Consider the following 20,720-nt stretch of genomic DNA (forward strand, 5'->3'; position numbering starts at 1 on the left):
AGAACTGTATTGTGCACATTTTAATTATTTTCTTCATTATAATTCTGTTTGAAATAATCCCTCTTTTTTCAGCTTGACAAATGCTGAGTAATTTCCTTTTTTCTTTCTGGCTCTAATCACCCTGAGAAGGCAAATTGGTCCCTACAATTTCAAATGCCAGCTGATTAAGGTGTGTTAAATTAATTGATTCTTAACCAATTGCAAAATGAAAGTATAATACATTTTCAGAATAGAGTATCAGAGAAACGGAAAAATTTCACATAGAAACAAATATTGCAAAGTCTGTTTCCTCAAAAGGAAGTTTAAAGATGAAAGGAGCAATTAAAAAATGAAGTTCTGTTCTCAGAATGCACATGGGCATTTCCAAGGCAGTGAAACTTTTTTAACTCTGCTGTGCTCAAAGCCCTCTAAGACAGAAACATCATTTAGACTTTTCTGCTGCATAACTGTAACTTAGTATTTAATGCTAATTTGATGTTTTCTCAGGTTTGCAGTGCTTCAGGTGGTTTTGTACCAAAATTCATGCAAAATGAGTCAAAATCACCAGGACAGAAAAATATGAGTCTGAATTTATCTGACTCCTCATCAAATTTTGACCAGGAGCATTAAAAAAATGCATTGACCACGGTTGCTAAGAATATTTTGTGCTCTTCTCTGCTTGCACATAACTGGAATATGCACTGCTAACTAAATTTTTTAACCTTTCAGCAATATATTATGAAGTGCTAGTTAGCATGTACTTCAGTACTTTTTTCACTGCAAGGCCCTGTAATGTAATCACAGTTGTATAAGGAACTTGTGAGTGAAGTAACTTGATCATTCCTCGCAGTGCTGCAGTGCCAAGTGGTTACAGGACAATGAGGGAGAGGCAACGCCAGGACCCCAAAGATTTATTCTACCCAGAAACCACACGAGTTATTTAAACAAAGGTGAAGCTGCTTTAGGTGCTGGCTGCTTGCTAAGGATTATATCATAGCCAATGTTTAATTTTGCTTAAACCAAAGGTAAGCTTGTATTTTCTGTATTTTACCATGCATGTCTTGCTTTAGCAATGTATGGTAGTCTGGAGTTACAACTTTGCAATGCTACAGTCACTAAAGAAAAATTGGAGTTGTGAGGTAATGTTGATTTGATACATTAGAAATTATCTCTTAAAGGCAGGTTATTGACATTTTTAAAGGGAAATGTAATATCCACCTGAGAGTTCATGGTAGTGGTAAAATAAAACTTAGAGTGCTTGGAAGTTGCAGTCGGAGAAAATCAAATACTGAAAAGGTAAAGCATTTTCAGATCTTTTCACTGGTTGGTAATTGAGATGAAAATGAAGGGACTGTTTCTGAAGCTGTAATGTCTCCTGATTAATATGCTGTGTATTTGTCTTAGGGTTGAGCTACTATGCAGAAACTTTTCAACTGTAAAAAAAAGCATGTAACATTTTTTTACTGGAGGATACTTTAGCACAAGTGGTTTTGACAGTGTTTCAATTTACAGGTTTTTTGGAGGTTATTAAAATATTTAGACTTCGGGCTGCTATCAGGTACAGCACATAGTTCTCAGGAATTTTTCTGAAGATGCACAGTAAAAGTGAATTTCTTTGTTAGTGATGCCTTATAAATTGTCATATTGGTGGTACCGTCTTGTAAAATATTGTCTTTTATTAATCACAATATCATGTTTTAATAATAAATACTGAACTACTCATAATTGTGAAGACTTGCTTGAAAGGTCTCAAATTTACTAAAATTGTAATGGCTGCCTAAAACCACAAATGACATCAAATTACTTACATATGTATAAGTTCCTGATGAAATGAAATGTTAGTTTAGTTTATCTGAAAAATCTCCTTATTTTTTTTCTGCATTGCATTTTATTTTCCTCTGCTGTATTAATTGCAAGCTGTGCCCCAGCACCCTTGCCTTGGACAAATGTTATCTCTATACCATATGTCAGTTCTCTGAGAGGGCTTGGCTGTTTATAAATAATGATGTAATATAGGGCTGTGTTTTAAATTAAAAATGTTATTGTTGAAGTACTAACAGCTCTTCTGAGCTTCTTATTTCCCTCTGTCTCACATTCTCCTCCCATCTAACAAAAAAGCCAAGAGTATATGAGAAAGTGAGTGCTTGATATTTTATAAACTGTTTATATAGTAAATAATTTGTTGGAAACATGGGTTTGTTGTTTTAATAACTGAATTTCATTGAAGTAGGCTTTAGGAGATGAAGAACCTGGCATGTGTACCTGTTATCAGCTTCACTGAGATATTCTGGTTTTATATAGCTCTTTGCATATGTGTGAAGAAGATAATTAAGATGCTTTCATTTCTGTATGTTTATAAAGTATGCTTAGCACAATGCCAGAAGTGCAAACTCATTGCTATAGATCATCTTTGATTGCCTTATTTTGGCTGACAGACAGTGGCTCTTTTCTCTTCATTGCAAGTATGTGGACAAAACAATTAATCTTCATAAAGAAATTTCAGAAGCCATAAGTGATCTTTTCTGACAAGACATCCTTGCTTGCCTTAAGATACATATGTCCTGGTTAAACACAGGTTTTCTTCCCTGACATGAAAAAAATCATAAGTATTAGAACAAACATATAAAACATATGCTTGTTTCTACTTTTCTTTTTTTTTTTCAGTAAATATGTCTAAGATATCTAAAGGAGATACAATTTGTAAGAGCAGTTGCTTAAAGTTTTGAGACCACTGTCAGGCAGTAAAAAATGGCCTGATTTTCAACTTGTTTGCTTTTGTTTTGATGATTTGCACTATTCCTGTCATTTGCTGTCAAAGTGCTACTTCTGTTTCATGCAAGTCAGTAGGATTTGTTGGGTAAGTTACTTTGAAATCTAAAACTGTTAAGAGTCTGAGTCTTCAAATTGGATTTTCAGTGAAAAATACAGTCAAAAGGTGAGATTCTGCTCTACATTGTCTAAAATGCTATCAAAGCATTGATACAACCATTGACATCAATTCAGTGAAGTCTCCTTTTCTTAGGATTGGTGCTTTTTGTTCCTTTGCTCTACATACATCAGAAAAATATATCGTGTATATTAAGGGTCTACTTGCTTTATCTTTTATGTATTATCTGAAAGTATTTATTGGGAGTGAAACGTGTTTGCCAGATGAGTTTGTGACTTTATAAATACAGTTGTGAGATACAGTTTATTCCAAACTTCTGATAAAACTTCTTCTCAATGAATTGCCTCAGCTGAAAAGGTAAATATTCTTTCAAGAAAGTTTTGTAATTTATATTAGTATAATTTTTTGTTAGATTTGTTTTAATAATTAGAAATGGGAAGAAGTACATGATGGTTTATATTTGGATTTTAAAACTCAGGATTTAACAGAATATCAACCGCATTCTCCTTTCTTTGAATATTTTGCATGCTATTTGGAAGAAACACTTAAAAGACAATTACTGCAATATTTCATGTCTTTTTACAGAGAGCATTATATTCAGGAGAGTAATGCACAATACACAGAATTGAAAGTAAAGGGGAATATTGCATGATATAAAGTCTAGAAACTTGTATTGTTGAAATTTGTATTTAAATGTCAAATTTTTTACTATTTATCTTCTGCCCATAGTCACTATGCACTTTCAGTCTCAGTGATCAATGTACTGCTGAGTTCATCTGAGAGATGTATACATTTAAAAAATTGAATGCTCTTTGAACTATTTATTCTTTGTCTTCTGTCTCTGTTTTAGGACCATAAGCCAAGGGGCACCTTTTAAATGTTGTTGTTTAAAAGCACTACATGCGAAGTGAGGGGGATGCTGCAGAAATTGTAACCCAGCAGGTCTCCAAGCACCTAAATTTTAAGTTGTAAAAATCACTAATACGTCAGAAAGGTCCAGAAGGAAATGTGCCCCTTGGCTTTTATTTTTATAGATCTTTGAGGTTGACCCTTACTATTCCAGTTGGCATAATCTTATTGGTGTCTCACCCAGTCAGTGTACAAACCAACCACATGGTCACAATCCTGCCAGGTTTCTGTCAGAGCTGGCTTGGAGCTGTAGTCCTTTTAGGCTTTCTTTGTATGCAAGAGTGCACTTGATACTGCAAGTGAATTGCCCTTGAGCCATGCAATGACACTTCTTTTGATCCCTTTCCTTAGCGGATTTAGAAGTGGTGTATGCTTTGTTCTCTGGTGTGTTCTTTTGAACCAATCATGAATTTTCACATACTTGGGTGCTACATGTGTGTAAATTTGCTTCTTTTTTGGCTGCTAACCAACTAGTTGCCCTCAGGTACAATTCTGGGCAATGCTCACTTAAGGCACCTCTCCCCATAGGCAGCACATAGAGGGTCATGTCAGGATTGTCTTCTGCCCTACAGTGGTCCCTAATACTGGCCTATTGACTGAGCTGCCAAGCTCATGTCCTTGCACATTCTTGTATGTCCCCTAGCCTTGACCCATGGCATGTAATATGCACCTTGGCACCTCGGATGAAAGCTTTGCTCCAGCAGCCCCTCTCATCATTTCAGACTTCCTGAACTGAGACAAGAGCAAAATGTAATAACTGCCTCCAGGCACCACACAGAGCACAGAGGAAAAGCCAGGCCAATGGTGATGCCATGTACAGCCATGCCTTTGCTGAGAGGGGGGTGGGAGAGGGGGGATGTCTAGCATTGTCCTCTCTGAATTGGATTTACATTTAGAATGTAAAGCTAGCTTTGAGGTATCTGTAGTAGGCCACCTTACATCTATAGATTATATCATTGACCCTCTCACTGTAATTGTTGTCAATAGCTCCTGGCTCCTAGACTTCAGAGTGATTAGGACGTACAGAAATTTAGAACACATCAGATGCTTTGATATTTTGTGCAGATATAAGGTAGAGCACAGTTGCTTTTTGCTGTGCTTGCTTACTCAGGTCCTGGTCTTCATTAACTTACTTTTGTCAGGGGAAACCAAAATCAGGGGCCAGTTTCTTGTCAGACCAAACAGGAGTCACTATAGACTATATTGATAATAAGTAGATAGAAATAGTACATTGCACACGCTCATCAGCATGTTATAGCAGGACTGCTACAACAAGCCTGTTGATTAATTGCAAAATGCTTACAAGCTGTGTATATTTTGTAGCTGCAGGTGGCTGCTTTATGATGCTTTGGCATTAATTATTAAATCTGCAAAAATATTCATCACAATTGCTTTTTAGTAGTTTTTCTCCAGTTTGTACCTGTTAAGCCAGGTATTTACATGTAATGTATGCACATAAGTCTGCATTCCTGCATGCAGAAATCCTTACACAATTGACACAGCAAAGAAGCACACAGACCATTGGAGTAAATTTTACGTCTAAATGATATTCTGTATAGAGACATCCTCAGTCTGCACCATGAATATAGTGTAATTTACACAGTGCATGCAAATAACTGTAATGTATTATAAAATTTAATTGCACATACCAAACTAATAAAGATTTGGAGCAGGATCAAGCATTCTCCAATAGACACCCTGACAAGAGCAGAAAATCTCAGTATGTCATAGCATAGATATTGAACTTGAATATTTTATGAATCTGTATTATTCATGTAAAGGCAGCATTCCAAAGATATATGCAGAGCTGTTAGATTGAAAGTAATACAAGAAGAAAGTGGAAGTTTTCTAGAAGAAGTATTATCAATAGCAGGAAAAACACTGGTAGTTGTTTGGATCCCTTATTTCATTGTGAGGTCAAGGCAGGACTGGAATTGTACCCCAGAGTGAGTTCACTTTAGCAAGGCACCTTTAGAAATAGAAGCAGTTCCCAACTCATCTGCATGCTAAGCACCTCCCTCCCTCACAGAACTAGGTTTGGTGAGAAGCTTACAGGAGCAGACTAACAAGATAAACCATCTCTTGACTTTTTGTGTTAAAATTGCAAAAATAATGTGTTATATCATGTAAGATAAAAGATGCATAAGTGGCCAAGGTTAAAACATCCAAAACCTGTGCCACAAGTATTTTGATTCTTATCAATGGGCAAAAGCAATTTTTTCTATGCCCTAAAACTCTTGCTGTGTTTCGTCATTCTGTTGGGTTACTGTTATATTTCTGATTGTACTTCAGAATATTAAGACTGAGGTTATAAAAGTGAATAAATTGGAGAATTCTAGTTTTCCTGGGAAACATTGTGGGCATTAATAGCAGTTATAAGGGGAGGCAAAAGGATGCTTTTGATTCTTCAACCTGAAAATGCTGATGAGAAAAGAGAAAGAAGTAGAATCTGGGACTGTAAGACAGAGAGCAGTGACTTGAAAAGTACTTGGAAAAAGACAATCTGGTACTTGCTGCTCAGCGAGACAAGGTTTTGGCCATGCACAAGGATTACTACTCCAGGGTCTGTGCTTTTCAAATCTGTGGAGCAAAGAAGTGGTTTAAACAGCAGTTTAAACTGCTGTTTAAACACCGGTACTAATGTTATCCATGACAATGTAACATTACTCTTAAAAAAAAAATCCATCTGCTATTTTCAATCTCTACTGTGGCTCAAAGTTAAATATTAATTTTTATAATTTAGTGAATGGATATTTTTACAGTGATTATTTCTATGACTATATTCATTATCTGTCCCAACAACCTGGCTCTCACTGCTAAATTTCAGCACCCACCATGTTGTCTGGGTTGTCCAGAAAAACATATCTTTACCAATATGTACCAAGACCATGAGGGTCTTGTAGCTACCTCTAGAGTCTCCTCATTTACTTTCCTGATCCCTGAATACTCATAAGCAACCCTATTCAGCTGAACACATTTCAGGCTCTACCCTTTTATATCCTCCAGGTCATGCTGCTTGATCTGGCTGGCTCCAGAAATGCAGGCAGGGGGTAAACCACATAATCTCACATGCTTTGTAGGAACAGATGGAAACAGACACACTTTCAGACAGGTCCTGGCAAGAGAGAGAGAGAGAAAAAACAACATGAGTGGAAAATGCATACCTACAGAAAATGTGAAAATCCTGCTTTGGAGTACAGCTCTGTATGTGGCTTAAACTTCCTAGCTGCTTTTTGAGTTATTTTTTGAGACTCATCCTGCCTATCAGCATTGATAAGCTGAACACACCCTCCGTTTTTAAAGAGAAAGTTCAGGACCAAATGTAGCATTTGGGTTTCTACATACCAAGTCACCAAAGCTCCAGCAAATCCCTCCCACAGGCACCTGCATTGTGTAAGAGTGGAGCCCGGTCTGCCTGGTGTACCTTGCCTACACTACTCTACCTCACATTTAGCAGCACTGGTTAATGTGTTTTCAGCTGACCAAGGACTGGCAATGTGGATGAGCTGTAGTGGCCCACAGGAAAACCTCAGAGCTGTTGGCCTCAGAAGGGAGAAAAGGATCTGTGGAATTAGCTGGTCTCTTCCACACAGAGGCTTTTGGGTGCTGCTTAGTGGCCGTAGATAAACAAAACCCAGTCCAAAAAGCTTAAGAGGGAAACCTCAGCCCCTTTCACTGTGGGCATGTCTCCTCTGAGCCCAATATAGTAATTCTTTCACTTTGGCCATGTTTGCTGTTTCTCTGAGAGCTTCAAAGACGTTACTCTTATGGCTGCATGGTATGATTTCTCCTTGACCTTGACCAGCTCTGCAGACCCAAAGAGCAAGGGCCGGCTGATATCCACAGCATGTTTAAACACCCTGGGGGGTGGGCAGGCTGTGTGGGGGATACAAAAGTCTTAAGTTTTATTGTGATGAGTAAGATCTATTAAGATCTGTCAGTTTCAAACATCATCAATGTGCAACAGGAAGGTGAAAAATTTTTCAGAGCAATTCAGTCTCCATAGCAGGTGGAGATGGACGAAATTTTTGCTTTTTCATCTGTTTCCCTGAGCAGACCATGAAAAAGATGCATGCAGACTTTCCAGGGGTGAATAAAGGAGTGCCGAAATGAAGGGATAAATGCAGAAGAATGTTGTAGCATGTACCTGTGTGAAACCTTGTCATATCTATTACCTTCTGAGAGAAAATGATGCTACCCATTGAACTTTGGATACCTATTTTGAACTAAATGAAAAAGACCAGGACACTGAGTTTGAAGACAACACGTTATTATGTCACATGGGAGCTTTGGTGGAAGAAATTTAAAGATCATTGAGGACAACTATCATCATCTAGAGAGTAATTTCTGCCGTGTGACAGCAGAATTCACTCTAGATCAGCCATAACGCGTAGAGAACTTGTAAAGGACTGGAAGCTCTTCTTGCGCAAGGGAAGCATGAAAACTTCCAGGTGAAAATCAAATTGCATTTTAAAGGACATGGGACAGATGCTTGACAAATGGATGAAGTCTCTAAATTATTTCAAAATATTTACATTACTTTCGAATCGTATAGTTGCAAGCCTAGAGTCCAACTGCCCAAAGAGGTTGTGGGGTCTCCTCACTGAAGATATTCAAGAACTGTTTGGACACAATCCTGTGCAATGGGCTCTAGGAAGCAGGGAGGTTGGACCAGCTGCTCCACTGTGGTCCTGTCCAGCTTAACTATTCTGTGGTTTCCCAAACAAATTCCCCAAGAATTATTTTTGTTTCGGAACTGCTGAAATCATACTTTCTGTAAAGTCTACTGTTTACTTTGAAGACATTTTGTGGTGAGAAAAAGATAATGTCAAAAGACATTATTAGATTTTTGATATTAAGTATCTTAGTATTTAACATTTTTCTGTGGAATGCATAAAGGATTTTTTTCCTTTTTTATTTTCTGTGAGAATTGTATCTTCTTTTGCAGTCACCCAACCTAGCAAGGTGGCTAGAGGCATATTACCAAGTATGTGGTTAGTACACAGTATCACAACCTGTCTACATTCCAACTGTGTAAAGGCTATTAACAAGACATCTAATTTCAAAGAGTTTGCCCTAATGAAGATCTTCAGGTTGCAGCCTTTTAAGAAGAAGTAATTTCAAGTTTGTAACTGAGGAAGACAGATTGCTTCTTCAATCAGAATAGTCTTTTTATGTTAGTAAATAGGAATGACCAAGTCAGATCGCCATTCTTGGGTGAAAACTGCAAGGGAAGGCTTTGCAGTAAGTTATTCTAACTGTTGCTTCTTTTTCTTTCCTTTCAGAGGCTGGCAGCAAGAAGCTAAAGAGCACGATACAGAGAAGCACAGAAACAGGAATGGCAGCAGAGATGAGAAGTCGTATGGTTCGACAGCCAAGTCGAGAATCCACTGATGGCAGCATAAATAGTTATAGCTCCGAGGGCAAGTAAGTGGCATTAAAAATATCAGTAATGTAGGAGAAGTTTCTAATGTAGTAGAAGTTTCTTTTCCATTACTTGGGATGTCTAGCTGAAGGGAATGTCTCTGTGTAAAGATTCTTCCTCTTGAAACATTTTAAAAACTGAACTATTTTAGATACATAACACAAATTTCATGGAGATTGAAATTGAGACAGAAGTTCTTAAGGGTTCTTATTTTCATTGTCACCCAGTGAGGCATTTTGTTCATCAAAAGACAACTAAATTAAGACTGCATTGTTCAAAATAAAACACAGGGATACTTTTTCTTTGAGATATGTTTGGATTACCTCAGAGTTAAACTTCAGATGTTGTATGTGAATCCCTGTGATATGAAACTCTGTTCAGTAATACTATATACAAAGAAGGTTTAATTTGGAGTTGTTCCAAGTTTCTTACTAAGAGCTGTAAACTCAGAGCCCAGCTGCCCCATCAGCTGAAATCAGACAGACAGCTGTGGGGAATGGGGCAGCTATTTCCATTCACTGCTGAACAATTTGATATGTAGGAAAGGAGAACAAAGGCAGTTCTGACACAAAAATGTGCAGGAATATTCCAGCATCCTCGCAGTTCTCAGTGGGACTCTACTGCATGTGTCAAGGTGTAGTGGTTACTAGGGACTTCTTAGACAATGACTCCCCAAATAAAGGGGAAAATGGGGGTGGGCAAATGCACCTTTATAGACATGGAAAAAAAAATGAGAGATTTGGACTTCTTTGGCTTCACCTTTTTATATGCTTATGCTTTTATATGTGTGTTACCACAATTGCTACTGCATATTGTCTGAGCCACAAAGAGCCAAGACTGCTGTGGTGGTGGTGGTAAGGATCTGTGTAAAGGTGCTTCCATCATCAGATCTTCTCACCACTCTAATTTTTTGCAACATTGGGGCAGGTTGCCCAGAGAAATTGTGGATTGGCTCATGATTGGGAGTGCTCACAGCTAGGTTAGATGGGGCACAGGCATCAAAACTTGATGATTTTTAAGGTGCCTTCCAACCCAAACCATTCTATGGTTCTGTGATAATGCTATGAATTTTAAGAGCCATGTAGGAAAAACAGGCTCCATCATGACTAATTCAAAACCAAAGCAGATAAAGATCAGATGAAGAATGAGGGACAAGAGTAAAATATCACAGTGTTTTCCCCATTATGATTCTTTGACTTTTACCCTTTCAACACTCCACCCTGCCATCCTCCTTCCCTTCTCTATGCTGGAGTGTCAATCTTTAGGGCACCAGTTACTCACCTTGGTGACAAAGGGCCCAAAAAACTGGACCCTTTAGGGAGGAGCTGGAGGAGCCTATTTCCCTGGTTAGCAGTGGAGAGGAGAGGTGGGAGCCCAGCACCAAAGGTGAGGACTTTTTCAGTGTAACAGCTTAATCCTCTGTTTCACCCTCATTGTGTGTAAATAGATTTGGCAGGGCTGGGGCAGCCAAGGTATGGATCTGGAGGTCACAGAAGGCATATGCAGGACAGAAAGGTAGAGCCATAAATTGCCGATTTGAGAATCAGCCTCTGAGTAAGGCAGTGAGGAAAGCAAGCTTGAAAAGCGAACAGAGTGCCTGCGCCCTGGGTACCTTGTCATGTTCTTTTGCTTGACCCTTAATTGGAGTTTAATGAATTAGAAGTAATACACATTAAGATGAATGTGTACTTCCAAAGTTCATTATCATATGGATAGCCAGAAGTGTGCTCTCAAGTGAATGTTTTCAATGTTGTTAGTCAACCTGTGGCAAAATGTAACACATTTTGGGAAAAAAGGCCAATGAAACAAGCAAGTAATGTCTCATAGCAGAGGCAAAAGTGAAAGGATAGTGCCACTGGGGAGATAAGCAGATCGTATCTTGGTGTTTTACTGGAGACCTTGAGATTCTTTTCCTCCTCCATCTAACAAAACCATATTTAAAAGAAAAATAATTTAAATCTAAATTTCTGTGAAAAAGCTTACCTTTTGGAAAACAAAAAGTTTTCTAAAGAAAAACGCTGTGCCAAGGGACTGGCATGAAGCCGAATCAGGAGAGATTTAGGTTAGATGTTAGAAAAAGTTTTTCTGCCCAGAAAGTGGTCACAGCAACAAGCTTGACAGAGTTCAAGAAGCAAGCATTTGGACAATGCTCTCAGACACTTGGTGAGATTTTTGGAGCTGTCCTGTGCAGAGTCAGGAGTCTGACTTTGATGATCCTTGTGGGTCCCTTCTATCTCAGGCTATTCTATGATTCTATGATATTTTCTGACCAGCTTCAGTCACAGACAATCAATTAGTTTAATGCAGTCATAGAAAGATCATTTAGTCTTCAAGAGAGGAATGGACTTTTTCTGTGAAACTACTAGGTTTGCAAAGAACTGTGAATCGAATGGCTGACGCACACAAGCCTGATGTGCAGAAATCAAAGCTTTTAACACTAGATGCTTTTGGTTTTATTAGGAAGTTTGTTATTATTTTTGCAGTCTAATAGGGGATTTTATTTGAGGAAGAAGAGGACATAGAGTGGTGGATGGCCTGCTGGGGAATACATTGTCTAGACTTGTTTCAGAGTATGTTCTTTTATTTCTCATAATTGTTATAAGGAAGTCAAAACTGAGTCTTCCCACAATGGATCACTCTTTCTGTTTTTTTGTTTTTTGTTTTTTTTTTTTTTGTTTTTTTTTTTTGTTGTTGTTGTTGTTCTTGTTATTTTTTGGAGACTGTTTATCTATTAAAAAAAAGAAAAGTGGGCACTATGAAATATAAGAAAGCAGCTTGGCAAAGTACACAGTATAGCATCATAGAATAGTTTTGAGTTGGAAGGGACCTGTAAAGGTCATTTAGTCTAACCCCCTGCCCTGAGCAGGGCCATCTTCAAAATAAAGTTGCTCAAAGCCCTGTCTAACCTGGCCTTGAATGTTTCCATATACACTGTGCTGATGTTACAGTTCAGTTTGTATCATGACAGAGGAGTGGGTAGCAACTGCAGATCCAAATTTGTCTGCCAGAATATTTTGGCTAGAGAGTGGCGTTAGGTTTACCTCTAATCACCACTACTGCTACTACCTGCCAGTTTACTGCTTCATTAAACAGCTGGAGCAATCAGATTAATTTAGTGTATACATCTGTTTTCCCTGTTTGTTCTAACTGATGCAGACAAGGTTTGGATCAATGTAAATCGCACACTCACTAATGAAGAATAGGCTATGAAATTTCATGAAGCTTTTTATGCTTTCTCATACAAGGTCATTCTTAGTCTATTTACCTATCAAGCTCTTCACTGCTCCTGAAGACCTCCTTAGCAAGACCTATTTTATGGACTACTTCAAGCTGATGTGCAGAGTTTCTCTACACTGCTTTGGGGTCCATGGGAAACATCTCATTCCTGACACTGCAGAATGATTTGTGGTTGTGCATCCTGAGCTGCTTGCCTAGTATAGTAGTACTTTTGAGGTAAATACTGTAGGATGACAGAAATTGATCCTGTTCTTATGCTAACCATCTTCTATTTTGTTTCAGCTTAATATTTCCTGGAGTACGGCTGGGCGCTGACAGTCAGTTCAGCGATTTCCTCGATGGACTGGGACCTGCACAGTTAGTGGGCCGACAAACACTAGCAACCCCTGCCATGGGTAAGAATGATATGTTCTCCTCTGTTAAATGAATAATAGGACAATTAACTAATGCACACACTGCCAGACTACAGCACCAAAAGGACTTTTACCAAGTGTCTTCCTTCACTGTCAACATGAAGGTCCTATCTGAAGTCACTGGTGTTCCTATCAGGCAGCATCCAAAGTGGGGTGAGAAACTATTTGCTCCATTTGAGGTACTGGCTAATCTTATTTCCAATTTGAAGATAGGAGTTTTACAAACAAAATTTGTGGCTTCACAAAATGACTGTGGCTTTACCAGTCATAGCTTGCTGCAAAATCTCAACTGTTTAGAGTTCATATTTACTTGACACAGAATATATTGGATGTGACAGAGGGTTTCTGGCCAAACTGCACTTTTCCAAGTTTAGTTCATCTCACTCCAGAAAGTGAAACTTCTGGAAACATTTGTGATGACCAGTAATCAGTCACTGATAAGGCCAAACTGCACTTTTCCAAGTTTAGTTCGTCTCACTCCAGAAAGTGAAACTTCTGGAAACATCTGTGATGACCAATAATCAGTCATTGATAAAGCCAATGCTTGTCATGAGAGACACAAAGTCCTTTTCTACAACAGCTGCTGGGGGCTGTCTGTGATCTTCTCTATTTTCCAGACCAGTCTGTAATTTCCTTTAGCATCATTAGCTGTAGCTTCTTTATGAGTTGTGTAAGGAGTACAAGAGTGCAGGACTGTGTAAGTATCTTTGGACACATTTGGGGTTGGAGTTTTTCAGGCTTATATATGAGCACTTCTTCAACATGCTTTAGGATGCTAATTGAGGAGTCCTTGATCCACTACTGTAATAATCCTTCTCCTGGTGGAAATTACAAATGGCCAATGCTTCAATACAACAGTCTTGGTAAACCAGTAATTCATTTCCCACACTGAGACACCTCTGAAACAGGAGAGAGAAAAAGAAAAAAAATTGCAAAAGACAGTGTTCCCTTCCCAACTTATGAGCAGAAGGAAAACTATATTGAGAATGCTCTGAGGACCCTCTAAGGAAAACTTGCTCTATAAATCCAGATGACTGCTACTAAAGCATTCATAAACATCAAACTTATTAAATTAACATATTTATTAATATTTTGGAAGAAAATGTATTAACGAGATTAATTGTCCAATAAATATCTAAATTGCTTTATTGGCATACATATAAGTGTCTACAGTTCTTCTGTTTCTTTATTTTATTCTTGGTTTGCAACTTAGGATTTTTCTGCAGATAACTTGAATAAAACATTCATTTTGACTTTTTTTAGAACTCCATCTACTATAGGCTCAAGTTTAGGCCCACTAAAAGCACTCCACCGTGTTTTTAAACAATTTTTAGAAGATCTGATCTGTGGTATTCTTTCATTAGTGATGATTTGAAGATGTTTGGATTATCACTCCCCCTTCTGGTTATCTGTTGCATGTTTTATTTTGGATATGAGAGACAGAGATGTGCTCTTAAAAAGGCTTGTTAGAATTTTCCTCTGAACTATTTTTAGTTCAAACCATGACTATTTTTATTCAAGCAAAGTTTAATTGATAAAAAAGTCTTTGTTGCTGTTCTGTCATACCTCATATACCAAGGTATATACACTGCTTTAATATGCTGTTAGAGAAATGTGAAAATCTCACGCCCAATTAATTTCAAAATGCTGTTTCTCTAAATCCAGACTCCAAATTCTATAGTTCAGGATCAGCTATTTGTGATTTTTTTAGACAATCAGAGCTTACATATCAAATATATAAGTATTCAAGTATTTCATGGATGAAGTTCATTTATTTGCTCAAGTGTCATGTAGCCGCTCCGTGCATTTTTTATTCTAAATGGCCTATTTTAATCTATTTTAATCTAAGTTAGACTTCTACTCAACTGATTCCATGACATATGAAAGCATAGAGATACAATGTTTTGAGCGTCAGTACTTAGTTTACTGCCCTAGTATTTTATTGATCTAGATCAGAACAGTGCTTGGTCTCAGAGTAAGCCTTTCCTTTTTCTGCAGGAAATGTCATTTGTCTAAACTCAGGCAAGGAAACAAGTTTGAGTGTTTAGAAATGAAAGCAGTTTCTTTTTTTAACATGTTGTGACATTTTAGTCCCACCAAAAATGTGTGTGGAATATTGATAAAAATGGAAAAATTGTCACCTGTGTGCTTGGTGGAGACTTTTGAAGACAAAATACCTCTTTTTAGCTGGTATGAACTGTATACCAAGAGAGGGAACCATGCCCCCTAAATATATATTATTTAGTCCTTGTTTAAGGATGGAGAAGGTAAAGGGATCATCAGGAGACACAACAAGCACAGTAATACAGAAGAATAATATAAAACTAGTCTTTCTCTTTCTCACTTTTATACCTTATCTCCTGTGCTGTTATGCTTCTCTAAAATGTGGGCTTCTTTCTTCTCCCTCTCAGGTGACATCCAGATTGGAATGGTGGATAAAAAAGGCCAGTTAGAAGTAGAGGTCATTAGAGCCCGTGGCCTCACACAAAAACCTGGCTCCAAATCTACCCCAGGTATGGAAAAAACTGTACACAACAATGCTTCAAGAAGGGAGCAACTTGTGCTAGTGTTACTGTCAGTGTCAATAATTTACATAAAGTATATTGTAATAATACTGTATCATTTTATAAGGACATTTGTTGAAGCACTAGTGATTTATAGAAACAATTATTAGAGGAGATTTAGAATCAATACCCCAGCCACTGCTTATTGTAACACCTGGAACAGTTTTTTTAAATAACATTTAGTGAAAATGGTACTTTGCAATCTCTTTAGGAGCTAAAGATGAAAGAGCAATTCGTGTCTGTGTCATTGGAGTGGCAGAGTCTTAAAGATTCCTTTTGCTTTGAACCATCTCTGACCCCTAAGCAATCACAGAGAATCCAGAATAGCTGTCAGTGACAGCAAACTCCTGGAAAAAGAAAATGTTTTTAAAATGACTGACAAGAAGTGTTGTTAGTAACATCTTAGATCATTACATTGAGAGTTTATAAAAATCAAATTGATTTCTTGTGGGCTGTGTCATCTTTTTTATGAATATAATTGTATTCAGATTACATAAAATGAAAATTTTATATTTTCTTTCTACTCTGCTTCCTTTTAAGGCATTTGTCCTCCATTTCAGATATGCACTGTAAGTCCAAACATAACATTCTTGATGTTCTGTTTGCAGCTCCATATGTTAAAGTGTATTTACTGGAAAATGGAGCATGTATAGCTAAGAAGAAGACAAGAATTGCAAGGAAGACACTTGATCCTCTGTACCAACAGACACTGGTTTTTGAGGAAAGTCCACAGGGTAAAGTCCTTCAGGTCAGTTTTTTCTTAATCCCATTTTAGGCTGTCATTTAGGGAATCACTTGCATGTTTACTTAAATTTAATCAGTATGTGTAAATCCATTCCAACTCACTAAGCATTTCATTTTATAAATACCATTACAGACATCCTTGTGGCTTGTGGTTTCAGACTTCAAAAATGTCTTACTGCATTAAACATTTCTCTTTTGTTGACTCTCGTTCCTGTCCTGCCATGAGGTTTTCCCATGAAAGGGAAGCAGTCATTCACTCTTGAGAATAACATTTTCCTTATGCTAACACAAATAATAGCAAGAGCAAACATACATAAGCACATGTTTAAGTATATAACCCTGTATAAGCATGGATTTGGGGACAATCATGAACCTTAATTTTATGTTGTTCCAGGTAATAGTCTGGGGAGACTATGGCCGAATGGACCACAAATGCTTCATGGGAGTTGCCCAGATCCTTCTGGAGGAACTGGATCTGTCCAGCGTGGTAATAGGCTGGTATAAATTATTTCCACCTTCATCGCTAGTGGATCCAACATTGACTCCCCTGACACGTAGGGCTTCCCAGTCATCTCTGGAAAGTTCCACTGGGCCTCCCTGCATTAGATCATAGTAGCAGGTGCTGTCTATTCAAAAACATCACCCAGGATAACAATTGGAACCAGATATTCACATGGTCAAGAAACACTGTTGGAGAAAGACAATCACTTCCGTTTTTGCTTGTAGTAGTTATCCAAACATATGTCTGTCTGTTGAGAGATGGCTTAAATTGACAGAACAAAGGTATATCACATACAGCTAATCTATTAGCAGCTACCACTGATGCTTATGATGATTAAAAAAAAAAAAAAAAAAAGAAAAAAGAAAGGAAAAAGAAAAAAGAGAGAGACATTTAGATTCGACCTAAGTCAAAGATGACCCAAACTGGAAGCTCTCACTCTGTTAACAATGTTGTTTTTTCACATTTTGAGAGAGCCCTCAAGCAGTGTTACCTTCCTGGTGTTTCAGCAGTTTTTCTGTACTTGTCATTTCCACTAGTTTTTTGCCACGTGATTCTGCTAGTTTTGTAGAAGTCCTCACAATGCTAACAGAGACCCTTCCTTTCTTTTTCTAAACCAAACAAAAAAGGGCTGAAGCATATCTCTGTAAGCATCGTTAAAGTGTTCAACAGCCACAGTTACAATTCCAGTGAGTTCAAATCTTTCCTCAGTTCTGGTACTTACAAGTCTTTCACATGGGAACCCAGAACAAATGACCAATCTAAGTTATATTCTTAAAAATAAAAATCATCACAGTGCCACTTTTTCTTTGTAAAAAGCAGATATGTTTGCATTATATATATATATAATAACTTTTCTGTTTATGATGTTTTGCATGGAAGAATTTTGAAGAATTCTGCAACTACTGCTGGGGACTGGTATAAAGCAGCTTTAGTCTTAATTTTGACATTGAATATGTTACTGGTAATGCAATTTTCCTCCTAGAATTGGAGAGGAAATACTTACGTTTCTGTGTATAAATGTATATTTGACTTCCCAAAATGCTGACCAGGAATGAATTGAGCATATGACACTTTCAGCTGTACCCAGGCTTCTCTGATGTGTGTCGCTTCAGACGCACCTGTCTGCCCTGGATAGAGCATGGTATGAGTTGTTCAATGTTTCACTGGAGATTCCAGTTGAAATATTCTGCACTTACTAATGTTTTTACCAAATTTTAGTTTACATTTCTTTGAGATTGATGCAAGCACAAGGCTTGATTTTTTAACGCAAGATATCTTACTTTTTGGAGAAAAAAAAATCAAATTTCAATTTGCTTTTTATTCATTTGAGTTCTTCTTGGCCTTGAAATCCCTTGTGATATTCTGTAAATGTGCAAAGAACTGCAGATTCCTGCAGGTGCATTGATATGTTTCCCCTCCTTTTACAGGCCATTCAATTTTGTGATCACACAAATAGAGCAGCATGACTTGGAACTGTTCAAAGCTGCATGCACGTTTTGTAAAAAGAGATGAAAAAGGTTATTTAATAATGTATGTTAGTTCCACATAGGCCAGCTTGTATGTTGCATGTACTTGTACAGTTTGCTCGTAATTACTATACTGAAGTAACCAAGAAATCTAAGCCATCCATTTTTCTTATAGACATTTTGCAGGTTTTAGCCAGGCTAGGTCTGTGGGTCTGGTGCTAAATGTCTATAGATGGACTTTATTTTTTACCCTATGGAAAACGTGATGTAGTACGGACCAAATTCCTTCTAATAACTATTTTGGTGTAGATTCCTACTGTGGGGCTGTAACACATGTAGAAACTGTGTACACACTAGGTTTTAATTCATAGACATACTGCCTGCACCAAGTGAACTATTTATTATTACTCAACACATGGGAATTATTCTGCCCATCTTTCCATAGGGCACAGATTGGTTACTGCTCGACCTGCTGAGCAGGAAGAACTCAAGCATTGGTGCACTACTACTAGATCCTGTTCTGTCTTAGTGGACAAAACCAACTAGCTATAATTCGATAGTATCTTTCTATTTTGACCACTTGTCTTAACACTCCCCTGTGCTTTTAAATGAACTTCCAACTCATGTTATGTAAACATGTTTAATAAAATTTCCTTTTCATGTCCAGTGTAGTAGTTGTGCTCTCTGTATGTTCTGAGGTTCATCTGTGATTCTGCTTGCTGCAGGACTGTGTGATACGTGTTAAGGAACAGTAAAATAAGTAATTTCTATGGTTCTTTTGATTGCTGTAATAGTGTATGTTGAAATCTGGGGCCAAAAACTGAGGCCTGGTGAAAGTCATGTTTGGTTGGCTTCCTTTTCCCTGAGAAAGCAGCCAAATTGTGCTCTCATTTGTTGAAACAGGCAACTTGAATTTAAAAAAAAATAGCCAAATTATTTCATTAAATCAAATCAGTTTGTTGGAGAGGAATGATGCTGTGGCTGCATGTAGTAGGGCAGCGAGATGATACAAGTCAGGCACCAGGGCTCCACGGCTCCACTTGATGTGTGCTGAGCCTTTAAGATACAAGAACAACTACTGACCTTTGGCACTTTTTAAAACCATGCACATGCCCTTCTATTGTGATGCTGTTAGGAACAATGCTTTACAAAATTTTACCTGAGAGCAGAATTTGGCACTAAAATTTTGCTAGAGAAGAAAAGATTATGTACTTATTTTTAGTTTTCCATGTCCCACAGATATCTGATCACAATTTAATAATAACATAAAAACAGTATTGCCTCACTTTGAACACTTTTGTTTATTGCTTTATTTAACTGAATACATGGTTAAGATACTGAAAAATGACTAATTAAACATGGTAAATCTCTGAACAAAAGGCATGTTATTCTGTGTGGTGGGAGCGATCTGTTTAAATACAGATTTTTTCATTCTGTTGCAAAAAGTCCTCAACTTTATTAATCTCATTACTTTGACCACTGTGTCTAGGACACCTTTTCCTTTCTGATCCTGAGAAATAAATGAAGTCCAGCATTGCTGATCTCCCACTTTGACCACTTTGACCACTATGTCTAGGGCACCTTTTCCTTTCTGATCCTGAGAAATAAATGAAGTCCAGCATTGCTGATCTCCCCCTAGAGGACAGAAAATATAGCAGCAAAAGAACATGCTAAACTATTTCATTTATGGTGTGTCTGATGAACAGAGATCGTAAATGCCAAGATTTTAGGAATGACATAGTAGAGCACTCTAGGTCAGACAAATTTTGTGCTGGACTCCTTTCCCAGGGACTGCTATCTTTTAAAAACTCGTTGCTGAGTGTTGGGATTATAATGCATAAATAAATCAGCTGAAGTTCCCTCTTGGTTTTCCCTTAAGAATGCAGTACTGCCTTATATATATGTCATGCAGGGGAAGAGAAAAGATTATTAAACTCGTAATCCCTGTCATATAATCACACAATTCTTTTCTTTGTGATAAGTAAATGTTCTAAATTTTATATTCAAATGCAAATTTATGTCCCTCTTTGTGGGCAGAGGAAGAAGCTTTTGGCCTTTGCATTAGAACTGCTCTGAGTAGATAGGAAAAAACAGAGCTTCATGACCTCATATTTTCATAATTCACAGAAAAATTACATGCCTGTTTTCTCAGAAGCCAAGTTCAACCCAGATATGGGTTACAGAAGATACAAAGAAGACAAGCTCAGAGAGGGTTTTCAGTGGCTGTCCTGTCTCCTCCAAGGTTTTACTTATAGCCTGTAACTTGTCCTCTATGAAGTTGTCTGTTTGCAGGTCCTGGGTAGTCATTTACTCCACTATCTACAGCCCACTTAACTCAAGGAAAAAGAGTTACAGGATTTCTACTCTTCTATTGCCTTAAACAAAGAAAGTCACAGCAGTCTTCCTTTAAAGCCCCAAACAGTCATTCCATCATACCCTATTATAATTCTGCAAGCATAACAGAAAGCAATCTGCAAGAAAGTTTACTGTTGTCAAAGGATGAGATTTCTTTCTCAAGCCAGGTGATGAGCACTCTGGTTGTTGTAAGTGATTAAAAACTCTTCTAGCAACTATTAAGAGTAGAGTCTCAATAC

General features: G+C 37.6%; 1 protein-coding gene and 1 long non-coding RNA gene across 47 annotated transcripts in view; one reads left to right on the top strand and one right to left on the bottom strand.

Moving 5' to 3' along the window:
• RIMS1 (regulating synaptic membrane exocytosis 1) overlaps positions 1 to 17,021 on the top strand; it is a 296,320-nt gene extending 279,299 nt beyond the window's left edge. For 45 of the 46 annotated variants that reach the window (XM_068183776.1, XM_068183805.1, XM_068183804.1 and 42 more), the window contains 5 exons: positions 9,061 to 9,202; positions 12,720 to 12,832; positions 15,262 to 15,363; positions 16,023 to 16,162; positions 16,553 to 17,021. In XM_068183776.1, coding sequence (XP_068039877.1) covers positions 9,061 to 9,202; positions 12,720 to 12,832; positions 15,262 to 15,363; positions 16,023 to 16,162; positions 16,553 to 16,771 — 716 coding nt within the window. In that variant the 3' untranslated portion in view covers positions 16,772 to 17,021. Of the gene's footprint in view, positions 1 to 820; positions 1,005 to 9,060; positions 9,203 to 12,719; positions 12,833 to 15,261; positions 15,364 to 16,022; positions 16,163 to 16,552 lie in introns of those variants that run through there. The other variant, XM_068183819.1, reaches the window with a different exon arrangement.
• LOC137470447 (uncharacterized) lies at positions 16,757 to 20,259 on the bottom strand. Its single transcript, XR_010997067.1, has 2 exons — positions 19,708 to 20,259; positions 16,757 to 19,626 (listed from the first exon to the last, which is right to left on the bottom strand). It is a non-coding gene; the product is annotated as an uncharacterized lncRNA (long non-coding RNA).
• Between the last annotated feature and the right edge of the window lie 461 nt (positions 20,260 to 20,720).

The sequence above is a fragment of the Anomalospiza imberbis genome, chromosome 3, assembly GCF_031753505.1.
Source record: "Anomalospiza imberbis isolate Cuckoo-Finch-1a 21T00152 chromosome 3, ASM3175350v1, whole genome shotgun sequence".
Lineage (NCBI taxonomy): Eukaryota > Metazoa > Chordata > Aves > Passeriformes > Viduidae > Anomalospiza > Anomalospiza imberbis.